General features: G+C 33.9%; 1 protein-coding gene across 2 annotated transcripts; it reads right to left on the bottom strand.

Moving 5' to 3' along the window:
• Nucleotides 1-1,632: 1,632 nt before the first annotated feature.
• On the bottom strand, nt 1,633-22,834 carry LOC144975731 (uncharacterized). 2 transcript variants are annotated; one of them, XM_078919923.1, is made up of 4 exons: nt 22,714-22,834; nt 12,458-12,678; nt 5,677-7,322; nt 1,633-2,637 (listed from the first exon to the last, which is right to left on the bottom strand). In XM_078919923.1, the coding sequence occupies exons 2-4, from the start codon at nt 12,641-12,643 to the stop codon at nt 2,124-2,126; spliced, it is 2,346 nt and encodes a 781-aa protein (XP_078776049.1). In that variant the 5' UTR covers nt 12,644-12,678; nt 22,714-22,834; the 3' UTR covers nt 1,633-2,123. The 2 variants fall into 2 exon arrangements, with proteins under 2 accessions (XP_078776049.1, XP_078776048.1); XM_078919922.1 differs by lacking the exon at nt 22,714-22,834 and adding an exon at nt 13,834-13,958.
• Between the last annotated feature and the right edge of the window lie 324 nt (nt 22,835-23,158).

Genomic DNA, 23,158 nt, shown 5'->3' with positions numbered 1-23,158 from the left:
TTTAAAAGATTTTTTATTTTTAAATTTGATGGCCATATCATTACATTGACGATTGAGGTAAAAGTTTTGGATCATATTTTTAAAAAATTTGTTTAGAGAGAGAATAGCAGAAATGTGGTTGAAGCATACTTCATAAGTCTCAATTTTGAGGAGAAGGAGGAAGGAAGAAGAAGAAGAAGAAGAAGAAGAAGAAGAAGAAGAAGAAGAAGAAGAAGAAGAAGAAAAAAGAAGAAAATGAGGACGAGGCGGAGGTTAGATGCCTGTCTGACAAAGGAACCCAAATTTAAATACACATCACACCAAATTACACACATTATGAGAACTAAAAAAGATTCCACAAAAACCGTGCTAGTCTTTCTCTTTGTATCTCTTGTTACTTTGTTTTTCTAGTGTCGCCTTTCCTTTCCGATAAACATTAGGAATTGATAGTCATAGATACATGATACTGTTACCACATCTCCATTCATAGAAATATCCGACGAATATGTCGTACATTGACAAGACCTTTTCTTTTGACATTAATGCTACACAATTTCTTTTTCAAACAATGTAAATGTTGCTGCTCGAAGCTCGAATAAATAAATAACAATGTGAAATTGAATGTAAGCTTCAATTTGATATACGAAAACAGATGAAATGGACGTTTCGGGTTTCCACTTTATCAACAAAACAGGATGAATGAAACATTGCAGACAAATAAGATAATGTGGTATTGGTGGTATTACAGTTGTATTTTTGTGTTTATTAATTGTATCATTTTATTCTTTGGTTCCATTTACCTTTTTTTTCTCTCACTTTCTGGTATGTTGTCATCAAATTGTATGAATTATTGGCGAAAGCCTAAGATTGAATAAACTTTGGTATTATCTCATTCGTCTGGAGGGTTTCATTTATCCTGTTTTCTTGATAAAGAGGAAACTGAAACGTCCATTTTATCTGTTTTCGTATATTAAACTGAAGCTTACATTCAATTTCACATTGTTATATATTTGTCAAACAAGCACATCTACGAAATTTACCTTCATCTCAAACTGTTTAAAACTATTTTTTTAAATTCCAAATTGAGCGACATATCAATCCATTGACGCTTCCAGTATAAGTTTTTGGGCCAGATTTGTGTATGTGTTTAATGAAAGAATATACGAACTGTGGTTGACGCATACTTGACGCTTTCTTTTGACATTACTGCTACTAGGATCTATTTCAAACAAGCATAGGGCAATCGTATCGTCGTGCAGCATGGATCTATCAACAAATTGAGGATCACAGCAACCCATTGATATTGGAAGTTAAAGTTTTTTAAAACACGTGTTTAGTGAAAGAATAGCACAAATGTGGTTGACGCCACATATCTACTTCATAAGTCTCGATTTTGAGGAGTAGGAGGAAATAAGGTGATTTAAACTAAAGTTTCAATTTCTGGTGAATTTAACCTTAAAATCCTTTTTTACCCCGACATAACAACGCTTTTAGAAAATGGGTCACATTTATAGTTTAAGTCACCCAGGCTTTTTTAAAAATTGTCCAGGCTGCGTTTATTGTCTCAAAATAAGTATCTTGATTGAAATCATCATTGAAGAAAAAAACAAACAAACAAGGTCATGGAAAAATCATTATGATATATTAATTTATTTGTATTTATGTACATACTAAAACAGAAAACAATTATGAAAACAATCATTAGTTATTGTGAAAAATTATGAAAGACCACTAATTCCGGTATGGTAATTTTTGTTCCAAGTAATGAAAATGTATTGTATTAATTTGAACAAAATCTAAAGTTATATTATTTTGTTCTTTTGAGTTTTCGGCACCTACCAATCAATGATAATGAAAATAAATAAAATAAATAAAATAATTCAAAACTGTTCGTGGAAAATCAGTAATATGGATTTTCGTGTGTCTAAAACGCCGATATAAAAAAAGAGTAGCCGTTCATTATTTGATGTCTGCCGAAGAAGATATTTTTGCTTGACCATTAGTCTTTTTTCGATTTCTTAAATCAAAATATTTTGCTTTCCTGTTAAGACTATTTGCAGCATTATATTTCACCAAGTGTGTTAACGAAAATTACACGATTTTTGATTACTCGTATATCACATCCGCAGAAATTCTTTGTGGTTTCACACAAATATTTCATTTTCAACGCTATCATCTGAATCGCTTCTATCATCACCAGCACCACCAACATCATCTAACACCAAATTATCATCGTCATCCTTGCCATTTTCTAACTTATTGTCATTCTCGTCATTTTTGTCTTCATTACTCTCTTCCTTCTTATCCATTTTCTCTTTACAATAACTCCTAAAACTTCTCAATATACTATTAGTAGTTCTCACTCTATCGATAAAATCAGGAAAACTGACTTTATCCTTCATTCTCTGATTTCTCTTTCGCCTGACATTATCCGGGTGCCACGCCTTGAGAACATCGTCGATCTCCTGGGAGACGAACTTTTTCACAGCCCAGGTTGTCTTGCAAGCTCCGGGAAACACAGAGCGAGGAGGATTCCGGGGGCTTCTAGGACTAACGCTTGTTATGCTGGGCTGTTCCTCTCTGGCCTGGCGTCTGATCTGACGAGAGTTCAAAGTTCCTGTATCTTCTCGGAGTGCTCGGACTTTCCAATGGACAGCACTATAGTGAAGATGATAAAAAGAAAGTTACAAATTATTATGTGAGTTTAGAATAAAAGATTGCATTAAAGGAAGCTTGCTGTCCTGAGGTTATTTTTTAAAAATCAATAAAAACAACCTAGACAAAAAAATGCAACTGCAGGAGCAAGGCAACATGCCCACTAAACGGCAATTGCCTGACTCAAAACGTTCTTTACCCAATCCACAGTTACACGCCCAGAAACACCCAAAAAAGAAACATACATTAGTCTCCCTGAGTGTTCATTCAAAACCAGATACAACCTGCATAAATCTTCCTTCAAAATCATACATAAACGAAATTCTACTACACCAAGCGAACACATTTGGAACATCAAAGAAAAAACATACAACACAGCATTACATGGAAAATCATCTCCAGAGCACAGTCGTACTCCCCCTCTCCTAAGATTTGCAACCTCTGCTTGGAAGAAAAATTCTACATCATCACAAAACCGAACATGGCAACACTCAATTGAAGAAACGAACTAACAGCTCAATGCAAACATAGAAACAAGCACCTTTTATGTAAATACGAACTACCATTAACGAAAAGACGAAATAGTACGATAAACACAACAATCTACTTTCACTTTCACTCCCTGATGAGATCGAGAGTGAATGCTCGAAACAATATTGTAGAAGTTGATGATAATTATACTTGAAATATTTTATAAATAACTCCTTGTATCAAAATGTTGAGTACTCTTATTTCATGGGTTTTGCTTTTATAATTATACATACATATATATATATATATATATATATATATATATATATATATATATATTATATATATATATATATATATATATATATATATATATATATATACATATATATGTATATATATAATAAATAAGTGCAATCACGTATTTAAGCCAAAACGAACGTTTCAATGTCTTTCATTTCCTCAGTTGGCATTTGTCCGTAGAATGGTCTTTCATTCGGGCGTCTTTTCTTGTAAGGGCGTATAATATAAATAAACAAGAAAAGACTCCCGAATGAAAGACCATTCTACGGACAAATGCCAACTGAGGAAATGAAAGACATTGAAACGTTCGTTTTGGCTTAAATAGATGAGTGAATTTATGTATTTTTATATGGTCTAATTATCGAGCACTCTCGTACCTACAAGTACTTACTAGCACTCATATATATATATATATATATATAATATATATATATATATATATATATATATATATATATATATAATATATATATATATACATATGAATATAAATATATATATATATATTAATCTATATTTCTTCTAGCCACAGATAACGCAGTCAATGGTCATTTCACACCTGAATATTGGGATAAATTGCAAATAAATGGACACAACTTTGAACATAAAGTTTTAAGGCTAGAGTAATTATACAAATCGATTTTGTAAGAGTAGGACAAAATATTTGAATATTTATATATATATATATATATATATATATATATATATATATATATATATATATATATATAAATTATATTGAATATTATAGAAAGATTGGGAGGAAAACGCTAGGGTTTAAACGTAGTGAAAATTGTCCTTTAAAGCGTACACTGCATTCTTTATGTTTTCATTATTTTATGTATTGCAAGTTGCCGATCTGAAAACCACGTGTAATTTTTTTTTGTATAACATTGTTACTATGGAGGATATTTTGCGTTGGTTTGGGAGTACATTACAACACTGATAGTAATAAATATTTTCTTTATATGGTTTAGAAATAGCTCATCTTGATAAAGTGTACAAAGTGTACAATGAAGGAAAAGAGAGAGGGGGGGGGTGTACTTTTCTGGGAACTTAATTCAGTTTATAATTTCTATTTAACTGTATCTAACTAGAAATCATATAATATTATATTTGAAAAAGATTGTCCGCGAATAATTTCTTTAAAAAATTAATATAAACTTTGCACTGAGATTAATTGATAACGATTTATTGTTGCCACGAATGCCCGTGTGTTAGTTGATATTCTTCATTAAGCAATCTTAAACCTAAGCATTGTGAAGCATACACCCCTGCTTGGTGAACAAGTTTTGAGAATCTAAATTTCTATCCACAAAGCCTCATGGCTACACAGGATTTTGATTTGTGCGGCTTTGTGGTTTCGTGCTAGGACAAAAACCTTCTGACTGGTATAATATGTCTGGCTCAAATCCCTCTCTGGGCGGCGAAAGGTTGAGAATTTGGAAAAGAATCTTTACGCACATCCTCTCAGAGCAGTCATTTGTAAAACGTATAGATAGTATGCACTTGGCTAAGAAGCTCATATCATTGCCATCCGGAAGTATAACGGACCAACACACAAAACTGTGTGTCTCCATGAACGTTTATAGTCAGGTTAATACAGTTCAGTGAGCATTACTCATAAACGCGGATGGCAAAAAAACAATAACAAAGACCCCGAGTGACGTCATCTTCGAACTATCTATACCCGAGCAGCGTTGCCTTTATCTCAAAGCGAAAACAAAATTACAGGTGTCGTGTCTCTTCCTAAGTGTTAATTGTTGCTGTTGACTTTAAACCCCTTGTAGTTGATCGCATTAGAAGGATATATATATATATATATATATATATATATATATATATATATATATATATATATATATATATATATTGCTCTATATAAAAGCTCACTCTTGAGTATTAATTTAAGGCATAGATGAGGCTTTGACAAAAGGTCGTTTTAATATCTAGACACAACAGGAATCACTTTTTTTATCAATATCTATTTTTTTTAAACTATAGATGGATTAAGGAATATATCTCCCCGAGGTAAAAAAAACCCAGGATCTTTTACCACCAAACAATAGCTGGAATAGCTTTCAGAGTGTTGATAAGATGTGGATGTGGTATCAATTTTGTCGACAGTTTTAAGTTACCATGAGAAGCTATTCCTGGTATTATTTTGGTGCTAGTCCCTCAGTTGTTGGGGTTTTTTTTCTTCATGTGTTGCCATATAATTCAGACTAACTGATTGAAGTTAAATCAATCATATTATAATTAACCTACCTGTTGACGTTTCCCATCAGTGACTTCCACTTTTCAGCAAACTCAGCCTTGACGGAGTCCGGCATGGCTAAGGGCCGTATTTTGCAGTCTTCTGGATTCCTGTGTGACGCTTCCAAAGTGGTTGCTTTACTCTTGTCTCTTTCGCGCCCAAATCTCTCAGCGAAAGCGTCACTGTACATGAACGCTTTAGGGACGCGGCTGCCTGTCGAACTCTCTTTGATCATGACTGCAGCAGCAATGTTTTTCAAACGATTTGTTTTGCCCTTTTTTGGGCTGGCAATCTTCAGCTGCACCGACACAGCCGTTGCGGCATTCTTAAATCGAGCCAAACCTTTCAAAGGCGAACTTGAAATTGCCGCTGCTGATGATGATGTTGATGATGATTCCGGTTTTGAATCGGTTGTTTCTTCCTCTTGTTCAGGCTCTTTTATCAGAGGAACTGTTTTGCACCTCACATCGCCACTATCCTCTGCTTGAGATGTTTGAGATGGTGAAGACTTCTCGACGACTTTTGGCGATTCTGAGGAGTCGATGGTCCTTTTATCAGGAGCGCTAGCAGCTTTGCTTGCATCGGATGATTTTCTACGTTTCTCTTTATCAAATTTTTCCTTCTGCAGCCGCCGTCTCAGAGATTCATATTTCCTCCTCTCAAGCATCTTTTGCTGATTTATATCCTTATTCTTTCTATCTTCCATATGGCGTGATTTTTGCTGTTCGTAGTACTTAGATATTTGAAAAATTGTCATCGGCCTTTCTCTTTTGTCATTTATTGCATCTTTTTCTCCACCTTTTGAATTTTTACCCGTTTTCTCCTCGCTATCATCAGTTGAAGACGTAATGAAAAACCCTTTGACAACATTGCCAGTCGTTTTGAATCCTTTCCTTCCACTAACTACGAGACTATTTGTTTTATTTTCTATAGAAGAATCACAACGTTTCTCTTTTTCACTATTGTTATTATTTGTCTCTTTGTCTTTCCTTGTTTCTAAACCGTTTTCCTCAATCGAATCTAAACCAGCCATTCCAAAACTCCCAGCTATAGATCTCCGTCTTCTCTGACTAACAAGTCTTTCAATATCTAGTAAACCCACTTTAGAACTAGAATTATTATCTTTCTCTCCATCAATTTCGTCACAGCCACCATTGCTCACATCATTATTGTCACTACTACCTTCAACACTCGCTATACTTCCTCGTCTCGGTGATAATAGAGTACCCAATGATGAGGCATTGCTTTTTCTTCTACGGCTTTTCAAAAATGAATCATCTCCATATTCCATATGCTCAAGACTTGCCTGAGATTGTCTACGCTTTTCGTGGATTACTTTACTATTCCTTCGTAAAACAGCATCATTCCCCATGATATCCTGCAGCGTTACAAACACATTTCCGTTCATCGACAGTCTTCTGTTCTCTTCAGGATCATCTCCGTTGTCATCATCGTTATCATTTTCATCATCTTCTTTATCCTGTTGTTGCTTCTGCTGCTGTTGAAGAGCCGCTTCTTCCTTTTCTCGTCTTTCTTTCTCCCTCCGTTCCCGCCGACGTCGAATCACCGGATCAAAGTTTTTGAATGCCATTTGTTTAGCGACATGTTGGTATGCTCTCATTAGAGTCAATTCCTTCTTTACCTCCTCTACTTGTCTCTGTCAATATAAGGATAACAAAAAGTGCATTAACTAAACATCTCAATTTGTCGTTGTATAGATTTTATGTTTATGTTTTTAAGGGTTTTACGGCGCTTGCAACACATTTAGGTCATATCAGCACCAGGTATAGAGTTGAAACCAAATTAATGATAAAATGCAGTACTCATGAAATATTAGTCCATGAAATTGCTATTTTAGGTTTTATAACATGACCAAAAATACACCTGAAATGAAGATACGAGACAATGTGAACGCTGTCACAATGACGTGCTTCATACTCTGCCTTACTCAGAAAAACACATTTTAAAATTTGGCCAGAAAACTCACCCTTCACGATTTTTTTGTCCAATTTTTTTAATGTGTTTTTATTCATAGAAGGCCGTACTGTGATTCACTTTAAGAGGGTTGGCTGAAAAGGGGCTTTAAGTCCAGGACTTTCCTTTTTAAGTACTTTGTTGTTTTTATTTTTAGACTTATTTTCATTTTTGCTCATTCTTCTTTAAAGATATGAGAAATAGAAATAGATAATCGACATAGGGACTTTAATCAACGAATGGCCTTGAACTTGTAATATGTCTGAAACCTGCTACTCGTATACGTTCTCAATGGGAGTAGATTGTAGTCCGTATGAAGAAGAAGAAGAAGAAGAAGAAGAAGAAGAAGAAGAAGAAGAAGAAGAAGAAGAAGAAGAAGAAGAAGAAGAAGAAGAAGAAGAAGAAGAAGAAGAAGAAGAAGAAGAAGAAGAAGAAGAAGAAGAAGAAGAAGAAGAAGAAGAAGAAGAAGAAGAAAGAAGTTTATAGACTGACAATTTGACCTCAGAAAACTTGAATAACGTTTTAAAGTGCTTTTGGCATGTGGACTACCACCAAACTGGGAGATTTGAAAGCCCATAGCCTCAGACCATAGACTGGAACCCGCACAGCTAAAGACCTTACTGTTTCCTCAAGCCCCCGACGCGGCAGAGAGGACAGCTGTATTCAGTCTTTCTTTTCATTGGAATTCTTCGTTTCTCTTGTTTGTTTTGGTTTTTTATTATTGTTTTTAATAAAATTAAATTTACATTTTACTGATTTCTCTCCGGCTATGTGGTTTTGTGATATGACACTCGCTTTCGGATCGGAGGTCCTGGGTTCGAGCCTCTCTCGGCGCATAGTTGAATCCTTGGGAAAGATTCTTTACTCATATTCTCTCACTGTGCTCAGGTATAAAATTAGTACCTGACCGTTAATAGCGTTGCCTCTGTCGAAAAAAATGTAACAGGCGTCATGTCTTGTTCTTCACGTTACGTGTTGCTGTTGGTCAGGGACCCCTTGTAAAGAGCTTTGAGCACGTTTAGTGGATATTGTTCTATATGAAAGCCTAATTTTTTTTCTCTCATCCCACAGACTCTAACCCATACAGCTGAAGACCTTACTGTTTCCTCAAGCACCCGACACGGCAGAGAGGATTCAGTCTTTCTTTTCATTTGTGATTCTTCGTTTCGCTTGTTTGTTTTGGGTTTTGATCATTGTTTTTTTTTTTTTTTTTCTAAATTAAATTTTCATTTTGCTGATTTCTCCCCTTTTCAAACTTGACATGCCTCGATACGATCATCACCCAGATTTGTATACCTAAGGAGATAACAACGAATTCAGTTTTACATTGAAAACAAATCATTCTTTAAAACGATTCAAAACTGTTAAAACGAAAAGAAATGAATGTATATAGAACAGGGATAGAAAGACAGGTGAGAATAAACCGAATTTCCCATTCTTTGCGCCGCGATCTCCTCCGCCAAAAATATAAATAAAACACATATTAATATAAAACATCTAAATCGAAGCATTGGCTTTCAACTAAACAAAACGCTTGGAAACTTTAACGTAATCAATTGTTCTGACGTGTTCTGACAAAAGAGATTATTGTTTCAGTTTAGTCAGAAAACTTTTATTTATGTAATTTATACTATGTAATTTTTCTCAGTCAATTTACAATAGTATTATACTGTAACTAATTCTTAGCTTTTTACTAATCTCTTTTTTTTCTTATATGTTGACATCAATATACCTTTTCTAGATATTTATATCTTACACTTTTATAATCTGTATGTCCCTTAATTTACACTAGGGTTTATGTAATTATTCTTACAGCCTAGAATATTATTACACTATTACCAAATTTTACTTTACCACATTATATTTACGTATATTATGTTTATGTATGTATTATTGTCGGCATTTTATACGTCTGTACAACAATTTCCTTTTGGATGAATAAAGTACATTATTATTAAAATGTCGATCGATAAACATGGCTAGGCTCTCAATTTGTCGAAGGAGGTCCCGATAGCTCAATTGGTAGAGCACTCGTTTCACACGCAAAGGGACCAAGACCCATCCCGGGTGAAATCTATATTTATTTATTTTTTTTTTTTTTTTGGGTCCCTCTGTCCATTCACCAATGATTCGTTAGCCAAGTCTTTTAGATCTTGCGGAAAGTTCTTTGCGATATACTATCGTCCTATTAAAATCCTACAATAATTGCTATTGTCCGTTTCACGCTCCAGAAACGGCAATAAACACCGGTTCTATGGGCCTACTGACTCTAAATGAATACCTTTTTTTTACAAATTGTCGAAATGTATCAACCATGAAAAGAAGCCTGAGGATCGCAATTTTTTTTCAAAGATGCAAAAAAAAAATGTAATGCAGGGTCAAAAGGACCGTGGAGATGGATAGGGAATGAGATTATCGGAAGAGTAGCGTCCCTTGATTGGACGTCACCTTACAGAGAGAACGTCAAAATGGTTTTGCGCATGCATCTCTCTCGTCCTCGCTTTCGGTGAAGTGTCTCATGCCGCACAACCAACATGACGTTCTCTCTCTAATGACTTTTCCGCTCGTGACTTCCAATCAAGGGACGCTACTCTTCCTCTAATCTCATTCCCTATAATAAAAACAGACAGGTGTAAATGATTGCTACGGTTTGAAAAGCACGGAATAATATCAAAGTGTTTTCCGCCATATCTAAAAGACCCAGCTAGCCAATCACTGCTGGGTGAACACGAGAGAGGGGGTAAGAAAAAAAATATTGACAAAACCCAGTGCCGATAACCGCTCCTTCCCTTGTGAGTTTGAGTGCGTGCACACGTGCGCGTGAGTGTGTGTGTGTTTGCGTGTTAAGATAGTATTTTACTACTAATCTATCGGAAGAAATTGATGGTCGTTTTAATAAATTGATCTAGATCGATATTTATAGGGGGGTCCCGATAGCTCAGTTGGTAGAGCATTCGATTCAAACGAAAAGGGACCGAGATCGATCCCAGGTGTAGTCGAGCTTTTTTCTGACCCCCCCCCCCCCCCAGTCCACCCAACAGTGATTGGGTGGCTGGTTAGATCTGGCGAAAGTACTTTGCTATAGACTGGCGTCCTATCCAAAGGGTAGTAAGCAATTGCTATTGTCCGTTTCACGCTATAAAAACCGGGGTAAACTCCGACTCCAAGGGCCAAAAGGCTCTGAAGGACTATTAAGATTATTATAAGATATTTATAGTAAACGTTTTATTGTTAAAGTGAAAAACGCGTTTAGTCAAAGTACATAATTATTGTTCAGTTTATCCATCCCATGCCAGAACGCATTCGATCACTTTGTAATCACAAGAGTGTTTACATATCTCTTGCTATCAAAACTATTGTGGCTATTTTGGGATAATTTGGAACTCGGGAAGATGGAAACGAGCAGACATTGAAATAATAAGAGATATTTACAATGCGTTAGGATTTATTTTCGAAATGATAATTATATTATTAGCTGTGGCATTGAAAGAAATAGATACTCATAATATTTCATAAATAGCGTCATGCATTGAGAGTCGAAAGTTTATCTTAAAGAATGTAGAATTCTACACTTTCTTAGGTACATTTTCCCCCAGTTTATAGTCATATCGACGAAAATTAAACAACCAATACACACAAAAAAAAACCAATAAAGAACAAAAAACAGGGGTAATATCTCATAAATGTGACCCAACATCTCAAATCGGTATTATGTCGGAATGAACATGGTGCTGAACATTGAATTAATAGCTAGCACACACATGTAACGGGTTAAATTTAATTTCGTTGTGTCAAGATTACATAGAGTTTCTTATAATGTAATAAACTCTCAGTTCATATTTCTTATCACTTTATTTCTGAATTCACGTTGTAGAGTTGTTTTGAGATGATGGGTCACATATTTATGTGATGAACTTTATAGGGTTTCCCAAGCACAAAAAAACGCGATGCCTGTAAGACACAATATAATGTCTTATTGTCAGAGCTTAGTAGTCAGGTACACATTTGATATCTGAGTCTGGTGAGAAAACGTGAATAAAGTGCCTATTTCAAGTTCTCATATTGAAATGGAATCGTGTCGGGCTGAATCAATAGATTTATGCAACAAGATGTTCAGCTAATGCTTTTTGTGTGTGTGTGCAAAACTGAAGATCATAAATTCCTCTTTAAGTCTAGTTAATTGTTGTGATAAAGTTGTGTCAATGCAATAAATTGCTTCCTTCCTTTCTTTATTGTCCGCGCTCTTAGGTGCACGATGCATTATTACGTAAATAATAGTTTAACCCTCTCCTTACCATCTATAGGAAAATCGTCACATTAGTTACGATACAACCAACATTTTTCTTATTCAAATTTCTCTTGTACATCATACAATTTAAAGAAAATGAACAATGTGGTGTAGAGCATGTTTTGCTAAAGAAATTATGCATGGCAAGAACTTACTGCTATTCTGTTTGAGTGATAAAAAATATTTTTTTGTGTGTGTTAGTTGGGTGTGAAGTTTTCGGGAAAATCCTGAAAATGGCTGGTAAGGAGAGGGTTAAATAGAAAATATACTACTCACTTCTATATTATAGTTAATATTCAACCTGATTAGATGATGCAACTACATTGTAAGCTCAGCTGTTATCATTTGAGTTTTTAAAATCTCCACAACTTCAAATAACTAAAAATGTTCTTTTTAATATAATTTTTATTTAAAACTACTTTTTAAAAATCTAATCTCATTAGGACATAACGCCAGATTTGATCAAATGGGTTCCCAAAAAATAGTATTTTTCCTCCTGGGAAACGGCAGAATGAGGTATAATTACCCACCTGTGCAATTCTCATCTCCATCTTTTCGCTCAAGTCAAGAACTTTCATCGTCTTTTCATACTTGGCTTTCTCCTTGTCCAGCTTAAACTTGACGGAAGCCATTGCTGCGGTGCTCATGCGCAGGCTGGGGTTGAAGCTTCCCTCGAACCCATGTCTGTTTCCGGTGTTCATTACAAGACGTGGCATTTTTTGGTGTTGCCACTTTCACTGGAGGTCGTCCCCTGTAAAATGAATGTAAATGTTGCTGCTCGAAGCTCGAAGAAATAAATAATAATGTGAAATTGAATGTAAGCTTCAATTTAATTACAAATAACAGATCAAACTACGCCACTAACACATCATCTCATCCATCTGTGGTGTTTCATTCATCCTGTTTTGTTGATAAAGGGAAACCCGAAACGTTCATTTGATCAGTTTTTTTGTAATTAAATTTAAGCTTACGTTCAATTTCACATTATTATTTATGTAAAATAAATGGAAAGTTAAGATTAATAAAATGTTGAAGTGAGTAAAATTTGTGTTGGCTTTTTAGGTCATCATCAGAAGTGTCCGATGATGCAAAATCGCCAGGTTACTTATATGACGCAATATCGACTAAAATGTGCTCAAGGCGCATTACAGGAGTATATGTATTTACATATCTGACGACCCAAATTACAAAGGTCTAATTGTTGCAATAGAAATATCCTCATACCAAGGCAATGAAATTTTATTTTAAAGAATGAAGAATTCTACACTTTCTTCCGTTATACTGTTAAAATAAGCTTTTTTAGACCTGCAAATAATTGTGCACCTAAGTCTTTAAGTCTTAAGTCAACAATGACAATTAACATGTCAGGCGAGGCATGCCCTTGTAAGGCGCTTTAAACATTATATTCAACGGATGTATTTGAAAGAAATTTTACAAGATCCCAGCTATGTGCCTCCCACATTAGGACTGGAACCTTAGACCAATTGATCAGAAGCTGAGCGCCTTTACTATATTCAGAAAAGATTCAGAAAAACCAACCTCATCTAAATAACTACCAGAATCTCAATATATAAAGATATAATAATAATAATAATAATAATAATAATAATAATAATAATAATAATAATAATAATAATAATAATAATAATAATAATAATAATAATAATAATAATAATAATAATAATAATAATAATAATAGGAAAAAGAAGAAGAAGAAGAAGAAGAAGAAGAAGAAGAAGAAGAAGAAGAAGAAGAAGAAGAAGAAGAAGAAGAAGAAGAAGAAGAAGAAGAAGAAGAAGAAGATACAAATAAATTATAAATATAAATAAAGAAAAAGACAAACTAAATAACAAACATGATGTTTTATACGCAAAAACGAGATAAAAACCATTTTATAAACACTCACCTCTCAACAATTTTTTGTGTGTGAAAATTTGCAGAAATTATCTCAGATAATATGCAAAATAGGTAGTCCTAAAAGTTACATCCTGACTGTTGCAAATACATAATGAAATATATATACATACATTGGCATTCTCTATATTAACACCGAGACATTGGTACTTGGCTGAGCAAACCCGTCCACTACAAAACACTTAGTAATTTATTGTGATAAAGCAGTCGACTGGACATTGGTCAGTTGAGACCTTAAAACAACAGCGCCTGTCCTAAGCTTGTTTATTGATCTTGACGAGATCGCCGCTGACTCGCGAGTATGCAGGGGAAAGGCATAGAAACGGTGACATATTATTGCAGCATTCTGACAAAACATTTCTTTTTACATTTTGGCCAGAAAAATATAGATAGTTCGAAGATGACGTCACTCAGGTCTTTGTTATTGTTTTTTGCCATCCGCGTTTATGAGTAATGCTCACTGAACTGTTTTAACCCGACTATAAACGTTCATGGATACACACAGTTTTTGTGTGTTGGTCCGTTATACTTCCGGATGGCAATGTTATGAGCTTCTTAGCCAAGCGCATACTATCTCTAGACTCAAATATTTATCAATTAATCGAAAATATTCATTAACTTATCAAAGTGCCAAAGCTAATGCTTCATCAAAGAAGTGAAAAGAAAAGACTTTTTGATATGTAAAGAGACAATAATATTATAAACGATTGATATTTCATGTAAAAAGTAATAAACAAAAATGAATATAACTAACAGCTTCCAAAAAAGAAAAAAAGAACTAAATATCAAACATGGAGCGTTTTGGGCTCAAAATCCTTCTTCAGCCAAACACGTAAAAACAATGAAAGCATAAATTATACATTACTAATTAACCAGATGGACGTAGAGAAACATTCGGCATATTAGTAATGTATTTAATGTTTTCATTGCTTCTTTTTGCTGTTTTTATTGTTGGCTGAAGAAGGGTTTTGACACTAAAACGTTGCGTGCGTGTTTGGTATTTTGTCATTTTTTGAAACTGTTAAATATTATATTCAATTTTGTTTACTACTTTTTACAGTCCACAGCTTTTAGCGGCTTAATATCAATTTAATATTTGATGCAAAAGTTATCTGGCCAAAAGGAAAAAAAGTGTTTTGTTAGATTATGGCAGTATATTATAAGACCGTCCCTTGTCTTGTTCTGTATTGTTATATTGTTATCATTATTGATATTTGAGGGGTGTCTACACTGTGGCTTCTTGATTATTACTATGTTACTGTATTGCTTTTTGGTCACCCTTGAGTGTGCTATGAAGGAATTAATAGAGTACGTTACTATGACAAAATTCTTTTTTTTTTCCTTCTCATTTTGATAATAAAATATGCACTTCGTGTGGTACATTGGTAGAATATGAAGGTAGTATAATGGTAGTAGTAGTATAGTAGTAGTAGTAGTAGTAGTAGTAGTAGTAGTAGTAGTAGTAGTAGTAGTAGTAGTAGTAGTAGTAGTAGTAGTAGTAGTAGTAGTAGTAGTAGTAGATAGTAGTAGTAGTAGTAGTAGTAGTAGTAGTAGTTAGTAGTAGTAGTAGTAGTAGTAGTAGTAGTAGTAGTATAGTAGTAGTAGTAGTAGTAGTAGTAGTAGTAGTAGTAGTAGTAGTAGTAGTAGTAGTAGTAGTAGTAGTAGTAGTAGTAGTAGTAGTAGATAGTAGTATAGTAGTAGTAGTAGTAGTAGTAGTAGTAGTAGTAGTAGTAGTAGTAGTAGTAGTAGTAGTAGTAGTAGTAGTAGTAGTAGTAGTTGTTTGTTGTTGTTGTTGTAGTGGTATTAGTAGTAGTAGTAGTAGTAGTAGTAGTAGTAGTAGTAGTAGTAGTAGTAGTAGTAGTAGTAGTAGTAGTAGTAGTAGTAATCGTAATAATACTCGTAGTAGTAGTATAGTTGTTGTTGTTGTTGTTGTTGTGGTAGTTGTGGTGGTGGTTGTGGTGGTTGTGGTTGTGGTGATGGTTGTTGTTGTTGCTGTAGTAGTAGAGGTAAAGATACCAAATCTTTGCAATTTTTACAAAAAAGCTGGTGTCTGAGAAATTTGCTTTTAAGTTTATTGTTCTATTGTTTGTTTGTTTTGTTTTTTTTTTGTTTTTGTTTTTGTTTTTGTTTTTTTGTTTTTGGTTTTTTTTTGTTTTTGTTTTTGGTTTTCTTTGGTTTTGTTTTTTGTTGTTTTTTTTTTTTTTTTGGTCTTCTTTGGTTTTGTTTTTTGTGTGTTTGTTTTTTTGTTTGTTTGTTTTTGGTTGTTTGTTTTTTTGTTTTGTTTTTTAAATCTTGATTAATTTGTTTCTTTTTTCGTTTTGTCGTTTGTTTGTTGGGTTTCTATTTTTTGGTGTTGTTTTTTTGTTGTTGATTTTTTTGTGTGTGTGAGTTTGTTAAAATTAGTTTCTGTTCTTGTTTATTGTTTCAATTTTTTTTTCTGACAATGGCTTTTAATTTTTCTAATTATTTCTTTTTATATTTGTTCTCCTCCTCTCTTTTATGATGTGTGAAAGAGAGAGAGAGAGAGAGGGGGGGGGGATGGAATTTAAATGTTATGACTGGAATAGATAAGAGATTATGTGTGTTTATTTAGCCATAGCCTTAACTTTAAACATCCCAATGCATTGCGGGAAAATTGGAAAATTATGAGGTTGATGTTTTCGTGATATGTCTTGTGCTATAAATCAATTTTAGGAAAACAAATGCAGGAAATTTGCTTGAAATATTCTCCATCGGGTAATTTGTCTTCAGCAATTATTGTAGGAGAAAATAGTGTGAGCCATGTAGTATAAACTTGCATTATTTGTGATACAATCAATGTACAAATGTTCCCAAGCCAATAAAACATCGGGCACTTAAGAAGACATGCAGACTAAAACGCACCATTATAATTCCTTTTCAAATAGAAACCTCAGCATTAATAAAGTGGAATATCTATTAAGCGTGCTCAAAGAGCTTTTCAAGGTGTTCAAGGCAACAGCAACATTTAATACGTAGGACGAGGCATGACGCCTGTTAAACGATGTTACAATTGTTTTAAGACAAAGATGACGATATCAACGACCAGGTACTCATTTTACACCTGAGTACAGTGAGAAAATGTAAGTAAAGAACCTTTTCCAAAGATTCAACTGTGCGCCATTCAGATTGGGACTAGAACCCAGGACCTTCCAGTCGGATTCCGGTGCGATATTACACGACTTCATAGCCGCACAGAACTTGCAGAAAACGTTCGACGCTGTTATTGGTCAAATAATTATTTCATATCCGATTAATGTGAGAAAATGTGAGTAAAATCCCATTTCTAAGGATTCAAATTGGATTCAATAGTCTGATGTCACCTCGCCCAGCAACGGCGGCCATCGTGGTTCTAAACAAAGAAAATCGGTACTTCTTATTCTTCATGTTGGCTAGAACTTTTCATATGTCTTGTGATCAGAATGTGTAAAAGTCAACACATGATCAGATTTATAATGTGTTTTTTTTCCTCTGGATACGCTTTAATTTTATTTTATACGCTTTCGACTTGAGGGTCATAAGCCGAGTACTGTAACACTAGACCTACTCCATGCGACAGAAACTGTTTGTCTAGAACAATATGCTCAAACAGCGCATTTGAAGAGTTAAAATAATACAAAGATATGTAAAAGGGTGTATGAAATAGTACCGGACAATTCTAGAAATAAAAATACAAGAACGAAATTTGTTTTTTTTTTATAATTAAAGTATATATATATATAAATATATATATATATATATATATATATATATATATATATATATATATATATATATATATATATATATATATATATATATGGGGGGCTAAGTGCCCGAGTGGTTAAGGCATTGCACTGTGGCTCGAAAGGTCCCGTTCTCGCTCCAGGCTCCCAATTTCCTCACTTGGACAACATGGTTGATTCCTGTTGACATTAGACATCCTGTTTGATGAATTATCAATATTTCTTCGTGGAATTACTAGGCGACGATGTCTTATGATGTTGTGGCGTAAGGGCATAATTTATTATATATATATATATATATATATATATATATATATATATATATATATATATAGGGCAATATCCACTTTACGTGCTCAAAGCGCTTTAAATTGGGCCCCTAGTCAACAGCAGCACGAAACATGTACGATGAGATATGACGTCTGTTAGGCGATATCACACTTTTTTTTCCGACAGAGACAACGCTGTTAACGACCAGGTACTCATTTTACACCTGAGTACTTTGGAATTTTGTTTAAAATCCCTAAAATTCAGCTTGCCTTGATTGGGGATAAGATAATACACAATGCGCTTTTATAAATGTGACCCATCGCGTCACTCTAGTATTATTTTAGAATAAACTGAGATGGAAATAATTGTTTAATCTGTGCGGCTATGTGGTCTTGTGATATGACACTCGCTTTTGGATCGGACGGTCCTTGGTTCGAGCCTCGCTCGGCTCATAGTCGAGTCCTTTGAAATGACTCTTAACTCACATTCTCTCACCTTACTCATTTGTAAAATGACTACCTGGCCGTTAACAACGTTGTCTCTGTTGGAGAAAAAAATTGTAAGTTCGCCTAACAGGCGTCATGTCTTGATTTACATGTTACGTGTTGCTGTTGGCCGGGGACACTTTGTAAAGCGCTTTGAGCACGTTTAGTGGATATCGCTCTATATAAATGCACAAGTTTATGAGGGTTTTTATTTTTTATTTTTTGAAAATCAAAACAGAATTAGAAAATATATGTTCTTTGAGGTTAAATAAAATAGGAACTCGCTATTTTTCACCAGGGCAATTGTTTTGACGTAAACTTAAATTATGAAGTTTAAATTCTGAGCATAAGATTATTCCAGCACCACATAATATACGATTCTTTCACCTCTTTGTATTTATTAAACGAGTTATTTTTACCGTGCCCAATAACACAACGAGCTTACGAGTATGTGTTACTGCACGATGAATATAATATAACTAGTTTAATAAATACAAAGAAATGAAAGAATACGTTTATTCCACCCCTCCAAGTAAGTATTAGATATTTTGTAACGAAATGGTTTGGTATTAGTACATCTATTCACTATAATTTATATATTTCTCCTGATTGAATGAGAATTTGACCAAAAACTAAAAAAAAACCTTGGATTTATATTCATGCGCTCCAAAAGATTAGATCTATTTATAATTACCAATCAGCTGTCTTCTACACCTAATTTCACGCCAATAAAATGTGCGAAAATATTCTGTAATCGTAGAAAAAAAAATTTATGCAGCGCGTTCAAAGCATTGTTCAACGATTACGTAGTGACTATGAAATGATAGGGTTTTCCACACAAATACTTATTTGAGAGGATAAGCGGCATATTGGGAGACTTCCCTAAGGAAAAACGTTACCGCAGTGGGTTTGGAGTAATGTTTGTGTTTTAAGTCTTTTTACATTTAAAGGTTTCTAAAACATATTGGCTCTTAAAGAATTAATACGATACACACTAATTTTCCTGTTTGAAGAAGTGATTGGGTAGCTGGGTCTGATATAAATGACGGAAAGCAATGTGTCGTAATCAAACGTCCAATACAAAGAATAGAAGTCAATAATTGCCATATTTCTTCCCCTTTAACGCTAAAGAAACCGGGATAAACTCTGATTGGTAGCTGGGTTTGAGTATAATATGGCGAAGAGTACGTTGCCATAGACTAACGTCCAAGATAACAGGTAGTAATCAATTGCTATTGTACTTTTAACGCTAAAGAGATAAGGAAAAACTCAAGTTTCGTCGTGTTTATGGCTCTGATAGACTACTTTCTTGTTTAAATGTTAAGACTCGATTATTTTGTCAGGGGAAATAACGGGTGTAATTTTTTTACGAAACCCACCGAAACCCGACGAAACCCAGTCCCAGGTTCACTCCCCAATGGTGTACACTTCCCTGAGTCCCAGGTTCACTCCCCATAACTACTTCCCATAACTTTGTTGGGTTTCGTCGGGTTTCGTCGGGTTTCGTAAAAAAGATACACCGGAAATAACTGTCACAAAACTTAATGTTGCATTTCAATAAAACCAAAGAGTCAAAATATTATTATAGACAGGGCTTGATGTTATTTACCCGATTTGACGTTTAACTTTCATCAGTGATTGCATGGAATTTCCGCTACCTTAGGGTTATAACTAATTTCCTGTCGACATGAATCATAGTTCATGTTTCACCCTGGGTGTGTGGCTGCCTGAATATCTTTATAAAAATTATCTGTGACACTCCCTTAGGAATATGTGACTCTAGCTTCAAAACGGTACTTAATCGAGTTGGTTATTTGCTGAAAATTGAATTTATAGTCCCGATTTAGAAAACAGGCTTGGATTAATTTTATTTGTTACATATTTGTGCAGCTATGTAGTCTTGTAGTATGGCACTTTCCTTCGAAAGGTCTAAGTTTGAGTCCCGCTCTGAACGGCGCATAGTTGAGTCCATGGAAAATGCTCTTCATTCACAATCTCTCACTGTACTCGCAATAAGGTGTAAAATGAGTACCTGGTCGTTAACAGCGTTATCTCTGTCGGAGAGAATTAATATCGCCTAAAATTATCGCTGTTGTCGAGGAACCCAATGTAAAGCGCTTTGAGCACGTTAATTGGACATTGCGCTAAATATATGCTCAAGTACATTGTCAAGAATAATTTCAGTTGCTTTACCTGTAGAAATCTCTGATTTACAAATCGGGGTTATTTTAAGTTTAAATACACTTTTCTCAACCTGGTTCACAAAACATGAATAACTAATTAAACAATAAATAAATAAATAAATAAATAAATAAATAAATAAACAAATAGTAAATAAATAAATAAGTTTTAAAAATATACAAACTTGATTTTATATGACTTAATAACCCTGGTACACTCTTAGATAGGGGAATTTAGATAGTTATCATTGCTATCTCTCTTCTTTTTTTTTCTTTTTGTTATTCTATTTGATTATTTACTCTTTTTTTTTTTTAACGTCAATATTCCTATACCTGTTTATTGTCGTATATAAAAGACGGAGATAAACCTAAACTGGCAAAGTGACGACAAATATTGGTTGTCTCCCATTCCAAAGATTTTTAATTAACAAAACATGTTATGATTTCATTTTATGCACTGGTGTCGTCAACTAGTTAAAAATAACAGACTTATCTATAATATTCTTATCTTATTAAACGGCTTTCTAATACTGTCTACATCGCTAGTACAAGTGCCAGGTGCCAATACACAGCTTGCTTTCTACTGTTTTATTTTATGAAATAGTCAGACCACATTAAATCTCTCCGAGGTGCACATAGTATTTGCAGGTCTGATAACCCAATAGGGAATAAGAGTAGCGTCCCTTGATTGGACGTCACCCATAGTCTGTGACGTCACCGGCGGAAAAGTTATTAGAGAGAGAACGTCATGTTGGTTGTGCGCATGCGTCTCTCGTCCGCACAACCAACATCACGTTCTCTCTCTAATAACTTTTCCGCCGGTGACATCACAGACTATGGGTGACGTCCAATCAAGGGACGCTACTCTTCCGCTAATCTCATTCCCCATTCATTATGGACTCATTGTTGTAATGGAAATTTCTTTCATAAAATGACGCAAAATATTGTACATTACAACAACAATGTTAAACTAGGCCCATAATTGTGTTCGGATGTCAGACCTGTTTATTATATGTACACGTCGAATGTAACCCAATACTTTAATCTGGTTTTATATAGGGGCGGGTAGAACGGGTGTCGGAAGGTGGAAATAACTTTGATTTGATTAGAACATAGAACTATATTTTTTAAAGAATTATGTTCCTTCTTTTTAAGAAATCAACTCATTCTCCTCAATAAAACAATAAAAATGTTACCATTTAATGGTACCTATGTACCTATTATTATGATTATTATCATCATTATTATTATTATTATTATGATTATTATTATTATTATTATTATTATTATTATTATTATTATTATTATTATGATTATTATTATTATTATTATTATTATTATTATTATTATTATTATTACTACTATTATTATTATTATTATTATTATTATTATTATTATTATTATTATTATATTATTATATTATTATTATTATTATTATTATTATTATTATTATTATTATTATTATTATTATTATTATTATTATTATTATTATTATTATTATTATTATTATTACTATTATCATTATCACTATCATTGTTTGCCTTGCTTTAATATTGATTTTACTTACTTGATATTCTTCTATGAGTTATATTGGCGAGTGCCTAAAAATAAACTTTTTAATCCTTGAATCCTTGTTTCACATTTTTTACACATAATGAAAAATTAAGGAAGGATTACCGGTGTAAGATAAAATTCTGATTTTTTTGGGGGGATTGATTTTGTTTTGTGTTTTTCTTTCTTACTTTTTCTGGCACTGTTTCATACACACACATTTTCAGACATTTAAAAAAAATCATAAATTCAATTTATAGCATATAAAACTCCTCGACATAATAACTGTTTGTTGTGGTCGGTCACAAGTAGAAAACGGTAGGGGCTCCCGGTGATCGTGAAAATACTAATGAAAGAGTGAAAATGGAGAGGCTTCGTATGGGAACAAAACAGACAATGGACGTTTCGGGTAACAAAATCTTTTGATTTTTTAAAAATCTATCTATCTGGAAGAGGAGAAAAATTGGCCCTTAATGTCTTCCCCTTATCTTGTCCAAATGCCAGTGAACAGTAAAATCCTATTCCCTCGATTATAATTAGCCTGATAATAACTGTCTACATACGGAAAGACTGACTATGTAGATAGAGTGAGAGGAAATTACACACGCCTTTCAGGATAACTTGTAACTGATATCACTGTTACCTCGATTTGTAATTGGATTGATAAGGATAATAAAAAATGTCTCGGCGAAGCGTTGGAGAAACTCATCATCATCATCATCATCATCATCAACGAATTCACACACACTCACACTGACGCCTTCGTATCGTTTCAAGCAGGATGTGCACTGCAGTGCACTTAAAGAAACAATGTGAAATTGAATGTAAGCTTCAATTTAATATACGAAAATAGATAGAAATGGACGTTTCGGGTTTTCCCGTTTATCAACAAAACCAAAATGAATGAAACACTACAGACGACTTACTGTAGTGGTTCATTTATCATGAACTAAGTGCTACTCAAAATGACTTTATAGCCACAAATATCAAAATTGGAGTTAATATCTAGATAATCGTTATGATCGAGAATAAATTTCAACATCTCACATTGAAAAAACAACTCGAAGTTCATAATACGCTTCAACAGT

Source organism: Berghia stephanieae, chromosome 6, assembly GCF_034508935.2.
Source record: "Berghia stephanieae isolate SIO BIC M18660-M18661 chromosome 6, UCSD_Bste_1.3, whole genome shotgun sequence".
Classification (NCBI taxonomy): domain Eukaryota; kingdom Metazoa; phylum Mollusca; class Gastropoda; order Nudibranchia; family Aeolidiidae; genus Berghia; species Berghia stephanieae.
The sequence above is the reverse complement of the archived record's forward strand: the minus strand, read 5'-3'. Positions and strand labels throughout refer to the sequence as shown.

What these genes read in the sequence shown, in the direction of transcription:
- LOC144975731 (XM_078919923.1), bottom strand. Translation starts at nt 12,643, where the DNA reads ATGCCACGTCTTGTAATGAACACCGGAAACAGACATGGGTTCGAGGGA. An exon ending in TGGAGATGAGAATTGCACAG is followed by an intron (nt 7,323 to 12,457) that starts GTGGGTAATTAT and finishes TTATATTGACAG; the next exon opens with AGACAAGTAGAGGAGGTAAA. An exon ending in CTGATGGGAAACGTCAACAG is followed by an intron (nt 2,638 to 5,676) that starts GTAGGTTAATTA and finishes TCTTCACTATAG; the next exon opens with TGCTGTCCATTGGAAAGTCC.